Source organism: Cryphonectria parasitica (assembly GCF_011745365.1).
Source record: "Cryphonectria parasitica EP155 unplaced genomic scaffold M406scaffold_5, whole genome shotgun sequence".
NCBI classification, from domain to species: domain Eukaryota; kingdom Fungi; phylum Ascomycota; class Sordariomycetes; order Diaporthales; family Cryphonectriaceae; genus Cryphonectria; species Cryphonectria parasitica.
Genome location: NW_024468913.1, coordinates 1575472 through 1583331, shown reverse-complemented (window position 1 = coordinate 1583331; position 7860 = coordinate 1575472). Strand labels below are relative to the sequence as shown.

The following is a 7860-nucleotide window of genomic DNA, read 5'->3' as shown; positions in this document are numbered from 1 at the left end:
GGCTGCCTCAACCCCTCCGGAAAGAACTCTCAATCTTCAATTCCGCTCGGAAACGACCGTCGGTGTCTGGCAACATATCCGTACCTGTCGATCACATGTTCTCGACCGCCGGGCCCCGAGGAGAAAAGAGCAGGGGGGGGGGCAAGACAGATGAGCGAGGGAACGAAATGGGCGGAGAAGGGCTTGGTCGGTAAAGAACATCATCAAGGAAGCAAGGGACCACGAGGTAAAATGAGATATCAAGTCCGATCTCACTCCCCTTTCTCGAAGTGACAAGAGTATCGCGTGTACTATGGTACAGCTGGGTACTGCTGTACGACGTCCACGTAACCATGTCTATCATTACTCAACATGGGTCGTCCTCAGCCCTACTTGCGAGAAGAGAAAGCAAAAAAGTCAAAAGATCACCATCATCCCAGGCAACCTTCTACGATCCAGGTCGATTCTCCTCCAACGGGCGGGAAGTAAATCTTCTGTGCTCACCCATCGCCAAGCTCGCTCCCGCTCTGACGGTTTGAACTATGTAGAAAAGAGATGGGGAGACGGGGCGCCACCGTGGGCCCTAATAATCCATCTAGGAGGCGGGGCTTGAAATGGATCTCTATCCCTCTCTCTCTCTCTCTCTCCAGCTCTTCCTTTCTCTTCACTCACCCACTCTTGTCTTGCTTGTTTTGCTTCCTATCTTTGTTCTTCTTCATCATGTCTCGGCATTTAGGGTATCAAATCCGACACTACTAGACTTAAAAACAGATTGCAATTTCGGACCTTTGGCCATTGGAAGAGAGGGAGGACCCAACCCTTTGAGGCTGAGCAGCCTCAGTCGCGTCCCCCCCCCCCCCCTTTTGCCTTTGCGAGTATGGGAGCCCCTGTTCTGTTGCTGCATGCATGCAGCCAGCCGCCCTGGCCCACCCTAGCAGGCATCTTTGTTGTACTACCCAGAACATGGGACGACGAAACTCGCGGTGACAGCCGTTGGGACGATTGAAGCTTGTTTTTTGGTTGGTACGGCAGAGTGTCAGGTCGCATTGCCGTGCAACGCCATCGCCCAGGCGAAGACTTTTTGTTCGTCCGATCTTTGAGGCGCAACGCCAGCCAGTGGGACAGCTGACTGGGTTTGGTACCCTAGTCATGGTTTCTGACAGCCCAGCCGGCTTTTGGAGAAAGAAAGGAGGGCGAGAAAGGAAAGAAAGGAAAAAGACATACCAAGAAAACAAGAAGAAAGCAAACACAAGAAACAACCCCGTAGGGCAGAAGGAGAAGAACCCGTGAAGACAGAACACTTCCTTGGTTGGGCATTTGAGTTTTCTATTTTTAACAGACATTGAACTCGGTTCTGTTTGTGGCAGCGGTGGTTCGGAGACTTGTTTATACCCTCCTATCAGGCAAGTACACGAATCACAGCGTCCCGAGTTTCCGAGGTAAATACTATGGGTATGGATGCTCGGAGATGCCATGTTAGGAAAATGATGCGGAACCTTGCTGGCCAGGGCACACACGGACTAAAACACTGCGTACCAAGCACGCATGCAACTCAACCCAAATTTACGAGCGAGCTTTTAGAGAGAGACAGGGAGTCTGGTTCATTCGGATTCCTGTTTAGGGAGTATTGGTGCTGTCACAAAGATGTGTCATCTCGACTTTCGAGTCCGGACAAAACCAATGGGTATCATTGGCGCCTTATAGAAAAAAGGGAAAAGAAAGGAGGAAAATTTTTTGACAGCCTACCGTCGAGCTCGAAAAAGCTTTCCAAACGTCCTTCCGCGCTCCTACTTTGCTTGGCCAGTCGCATTTTGGCAACACCACCGATGGTGAAAAAACTCCGGCTGGCATCGCTCCACCACGACCATCCTTTTCAGAACCACGACAGTGTCCAGGTGGCGGGCAGATTAGGCCATCTCTCCTGCCACTCCGCAAGCACGTCTGGGACTTTCTCGTCGAAGCCTGCTCTGGCAGCCATGCTGCCACCGTCAAAAGCCGCGGCGCCGACCGCTTCCCTCTCCTCCGCCGCGACCTTGTTCAGTGACATCGCCAGGTCCACAATTCCCCTCCCGCCGACCGCCGCCTCCTCGTGGTTGTCTTTGATGTCGACATTGATGACGTGAACCGGCCTGTTCAGCGGGCTACCCCTCGCGAGCAGGTCCTCCACCACCCCGTCCCAACATCTCTCCTCACAGGTGATGACCACATCCACGATGCCCGTCTCCGTGCCCTCGTAGCCCTGATAGTGTTTCTGCCCTGCTCGGGGAACCCCAATTTGCCAGTCTTGCCATCTCTCCGGGCCCCATTTTATGCCGCGGTTGCGATCTAGCATGTTGAGCAGGCCATTGGCGCGGTACAGACGGGGGTCTTTGGCTTCGAGCTCCCTGTACATACTATCGTAGGAGGTCTTGTCGAAGTGGTAGGTATTGGGCTGGGTGATGGTGGGCCCTGGGAGGCGGACGAGGGATCCGGTGCCAAAGGAGATCACGGGAAAGCCCGCCTGGGCGAGGCGGAGATGACCTTCCATGGATCTAACGACACGGTCAGCAAAAGACTCCACATGCACCAGGAAGAATGCAGGTTGGCAGAGAGCTGTTGACAAGAGATGGGCCCAAGGAGCATGTGTACCTGTTCTGATTGCTGGCGCAGACAGTGCAGAAGCGCAGCTTGAAGTCTGATTCTTGGCCGGCGCCATTCTGCACTGCAGGAGCAGCTGCGGCTCCGTTTGTAGCCTCGGTGGTCGCCATGATCTCGTCGGGGCTGCAGTAGACAACCTCGCTGGGGATCGGACTGTCGGGACTGGGTCGCGGTCAGTAGAAGTTCACGACTCTCGGAAATGGATACATCTGCAGGACAAAGAAGGTGGCGTGCGATCAGATATAAAATAGCGTAATAGTAAAAAGAGTCATCAAGAGATCAGACAGCTCCAATTTCGAAATTCATCAGGTGACGCGGACGTTGTTCAAGGTTTTGCTTTGAGGTTTTTTTTTTGGGGGGGGGGGGGTGGGTTTGACTTGCCAACAACCGTACAGTGAGGAAGCTGGGTTGCAACGTTGAGGTTGCGATCGATGCTGGTCTCAGACATCCGTCAAGAGACGGGTCATGTCTTTGAAGCTTTCACTTCATCCGTTTATAAGTGTTGTCGCGGGCCAACAGCCACACTAATGTGATTGCTGTGCTATTTTGTTTGGTAGGTTTCGGCAGGTTTTTGGGAGGAAAGTTTGCAAAGCTTGAGGTTACCCAGCTTGAGATGCTTGGGGTTTGGGTGTTGTAGGCAGGCAAATAAAGCGGGTCTGGTAGCTAAGATTTCATTGGCCCTTGGGGGTTAGTTGTGACCATTGTACATGTGTAGTAATACAGATTGCTATAGCATGGTAGGACAGTAATGGTATGAGGAGGGTTGGGACTACCTCGGCCTTCCAGGAGGAAGAGGACAACAACACTCGCCCCCTCCCCCCCCCTCCCAAGAAAAAGAAGAAACAAATCACATCTATGTTGGATCATCATTGATGAACGAGATACATCGGAAATGACGTTTTGGTAAATCTCATCTGGCTCAATCATGAATGGTTAACAGGAATGACCGCAGTACAACACCCGGGCGGCCATGTGGGCGCAGGGAAGCTCTAATAGATCTGGTCGATATATACTACGATCCAAGTACCGCGCAAGTTCTTGGAGACCAGTAATGATGAGTCTTCTTGGAAGATTGTTCGGACGTACTCGAGACGAGTCAGTGCCACGCGTATACTGGGGCCGCCTTTATCTTCGTTCTTATTCAGTGACTGTAGGAAGAGGTTACTAGTTGTACTGTAAAGGACCTGCAAGGCCCTCGTCGATCTTCAATCTTGTACTATGTACAAGATCGTCCTACCAAATGGGATAACTCAACAGGAGACTGTCAAGGTTATGAGACTATGTGGTCTGCCTTGTAGAAGTCTCAGGCGCGCTGATGGGTTCTGAATCGGGATTGGGCGGTTCTAGTCAGGGTTCGTCGTTGTAGCAAGCAAGCAAGCGCTGCCGCTATCTTCGGCAGCTGAGTCGATGGCGGCCCGCTGTAGTAATTCCTTCACTGTATCACTGGATCATGCTTAAGGCCGAATACCCGGCGCTTCAGGTGATACTCGGAGATTCGAAACAGTACGAGAAGTACAGAATCGTGTTCAGGCTGGCAAGAATTGGTTCGTGCGTCGAGTTCGAGCTCGAGTTTGAAGTCGAGGTCAACGTCGAGGGCGAGGTCAAGGGCGGCGAGGCAGAGAATAGAGGATCCTACAGTATGTCGTCGCTGGCAGGATGATATGAGTTCCATTGAGCGGTGGAGCCCCCCGACTGTACAGGGCGTGACGTTTAGGCGGCTTCCCACTCCCAACCCCACTACCTTTGACCCCTGGACGCTTCTGTCGCTGCCACTACCACTGCCACTGCCACCCCCAAACTTTCTCGTGTAAATGTGCGAATTACTCCTTGTCTTCCTCTCTAAGCCCACGACCCATCAGATCCCCTCCTCGTAATCGCATGTTAGCAACAACACCATACATAGTAACAGTGATGACCTAGTGAGGGCCTAAAAAGCTTCACAGGCGCCTAATACTACTAGTCAAACCATGCAAATTACATCAAAGTGAGGAGATTGTCAACTGTCACCTCGCATAAATTCAATTTCTCATTCACGACTACTTGTGGACACTCATGTACTACACAGTACTACTGCCTCTTGCATCTGGCTCTTTTCCAGTTGGCAACCACTGCCGCTGAGCCGCGGCGTCTAGCTTCACCTTCTAGCCTTTTCCACCCAGTCTAGGTGGTAATACCGAACCCGTCCGCCCTGCCCTGCCCTGCTCTCTTTGCTTGGCTGCGCAACCTACGCTAACACCGTCAGCGACAAAGGCCGACCCTCAAAATCACCGCTTGTCTACTTGGGCTTGGGCTCCCTGAGCGAGGGCCCTGCCTATAGGTGGTGGTGTGTTTGGGGAGGGGGGGTTTTTTTTTGGTGTAAGGCAAGGTGGTCGCAGCAGAGAGTGACCCTCTCTTTTCCATCCTCAACCCAAAGCCAGACTCACCCTGTTGATCCGAATCGAATCGTCCTCACGTCTCCACACACAAGCCTGGGATCAAACTGGTTCCTTGCAACGCAACACAAATTCTTTTGCACCGCCTTCGCAAACCTTGAGGCTCTGCAAGGCTGATCTTTGCAAAGCTTCCTCTCTTTGCTGACCAAAACCATCAATACCTCCTCTCGCTCCTCCACAAAAAACGACAGACCACTTGCATACCCGGTGTCCTGCTGCTGCTGCTGCTGTTGCCAATCGAATTGTCGTCTACCAAAAATCCATCCGGCCACGAGGCGCTCTGATTCAACCCAGCCCAACCCCACCCACTTCTCCTCTCTCCCTCTATCAACTACTCGGAGCAGTCGCCTTTTGAGACGGACGGTGGAACCAGTTGCGGGTACGGTCAGGAAACCTTGCTCACGATCTGGGCGCGATTGCCTCTGCGACATCGCACGCGACATTCGGAACGCCCAACCTCACTCCTCGCGCCAGACATGTCAACCACCATGCCAGCGACCTCGTCACCAGCGACCTCACCTCCCGCAATCTCCTCGCCGACCTCGAATCCGAACCATCCCCCCCTGCCGCCGCTCATAACGAACTCGCCCCAGCAGAAGAGGACAGCGGCCCCTCGGCCTGTATCCATGTCACAAGCATCCAAAAACCGGCTGTCGCAGTACTCTGTGACCTCGATGCCCTTCCACTCGCGACCGACCTCGCACGCCCTCCCAATGTTCCCGTCGAGCCTGGCCTATACACTTGTGCGGGATTTCGCATACCCCCAGGCGCACCCGATGCACTATGGCCCCCCTCCAGAACCCTCACAGCCGCCGTCGGGCATGACCACCCCCGCCAGCGAGTCGCGGCGCCTCTCCGATCCTGCGGGCTGGGACGGGCCCATGAGCTGGGACAGCAGCGCCTGGGCGAGCCTGAGCAAGGTCGACAACCTCGCACCCATCTACCTGGGCGACGGCCCGCCCTGGAGCGAGGACGAGGACCTCCACAGCCCTGTCGTCAGCTCCAGACACCGAAAACACAAATCGTCAGGCGCGGCCTTTGCCTCCAGCCGACGGCGCAGCAGCCGTGACCAGGGCGACTCGCACGTAATGCGCTCGGAGAATTACGACCAGGAGAGGGGTTACTACGTGGGCACCAGCGGAGACGGCAGCGAGCGATACTACGTGAACCAGGGGGAGGAGGCGAACGGACCAGGCGGTGAATATGTCACCTATCCGCCCAACCAGGCCAGACACTCATACGGGGGCGTGGCCGAGCTCCAGCCGAGACAGTACGTCGAGCCCAACGGCGGCAGGTACCGTGCCGAGCCCGACGACCTGAGCGACGACGAGTCTCCCGGCTACGACGAGGAGGACCAGTCGCGGTACTCCAAAGACTACCAGTTCACCATCACTTCGCCCGACGAGGAGATGCACGGCAAGGCCGTCGCGCTGTTTGATTTTGCGAGGGAGAACGAGAACGAGCTGCCCCTGGTTGAGGGCCAGATCATATGGGTGTCGTACCGACACGGCCAGGGGTGGCTGGTGGCAGAAGACCCCAAGACGCAGGAGAGCGGACTCGTGCCCGAGGAGTACGTACGGCTCCTGAGGGACATCGAGGGCGGCATGACGAGCCTGACGGGGCAGGCCGAACCTACCTCCGGGAGCCCCGGCGACGCGGGCACGCCAACACAATCTGAACATACGGACTCTGGTCACACACCAACTGCAAGTACCTCCTCCACTGCCACCAATGGTTACCATCAGCCAGTCGTCTCAACGTTCTCTACTTCCAGCAAGGACCTTGATCCATACCCCCAACACCTCCTGGGCCACCAGGCTGGACAGGCCCCTCCCCAGGTCGTACACTACCACGGTCAGCGCGGCGGCAGCCAAGCGAACACACCGACGCTCTCGACACACCAGGAGACTGGGGTCCTGCTGCGGCGCGGCAGCCAGGCTGGCGACGAGATCCCGCCCAAGAAATATGAGTTCGGCCGGACACTTTCGGACGCCAAGATGATGCAGTCATCGTCACCTGGCGGGAACAAGATCGATACGAGCCCATGACAAACATACCGCTGCGTTGGGGAAATATGAGTTGGGGCCAGGAGATTCTTCATTATATGCGCCATACGCAAGTGGAATCTTGATGCGGCTGCTGTAATTGTAACGACCTGACGGGATGAAGCGTTGCTCTTCTCATGTCAGAAAGGAAACATGTTTTAATCGTGCTCGGCTCATTCAGCACGGGCTGGCGTCTCTTGATCATCGCCACAAACGAAATCCAACAATTGGGCTCGACATTGGAAAGCTTCTTTTCCCCCTTGGCCCGGGAACCCTTTGAACAGCAGGATTTGTTGTCGGCTCTCTCTATATCTCTGGCAGTACCAACGTTTTTGTTTTCTCCCTTGGAACCACAAGCGACTCCTGCCCTTCCTCACAGGGGATTTTTTAACGTGTGGAGTGCGGGATGCTGCTATATGAGCATGACTGGGCGGCTGGCCTGATGTCGAGGACATTTGACCTTATCATGGGGATGAAGAGCCGAAGAGTCGTGGACGAAAGGGAGACGCATCATCACCACTCAGCGTGCAATGTTGGATTTCCGATATGGGTGAAAGGGAGGGTCAATATAGCAAGCTGCGCTGGTTGGATGTTCAAGCAATAGCTGAATGAATACTGAATACATACACTGCCGGTTTCCTAGCCGTCAACGGCAGTTGAAAGCAATCCTGTGTCCATTTCTGCATAAGTATATGAGGGTCTGCATTCCGCTGTTCATGAGAAACTTTTTCTTATGAGTCTGTTGATAGATATGACAGTTTGAAATC

At 54.5% G+C, this 7860-nt stretch overlaps 2 protein-coding genes across 2 annotated transcripts; one reads left to right on the top strand and one right to left on the bottom strand.

Annotated features, from left to right (window-relative positions):
* Window positions 1–1544: 1544 nt before the first annotated feature.
* M406DRAFT_98471 (uncharacterized protein) lies at window positions 1545–3064 on the bottom strand (the record flags this gene model as incomplete). Its single annotated transcript, XM_040926409.1, has 3 exons — window positions 1545–2510; window positions 2608–2653; window positions 3010–3064. 3 exons carry the CDS (start codon window positions 3062–3064, stop codon window positions 1853–1855), a joined length of 759 nt encoding a protein of 252 aa, XP_040775460.1. The 3' UTR covers window positions 1545–1852.
* Window positions 3065–5536: 2472 nt separating this feature from the next.
* On the top strand, window positions 5537–7096 carry M406DRAFT_330834 (uncharacterized protein; the record flags this gene model as incomplete). Its single annotated transcript, XM_040920566.1, has 1 exon — window positions 5537–7096. The coding sequence occupies one exon, from the start codon at window positions 5537–5539 to the stop codon at window positions 7094–7096; it is 1560 nt and encodes a 519-aa protein (XP_040775459.1).
* Between the last annotated feature and the right edge of the window lie 764 nt (window positions 7097–7860).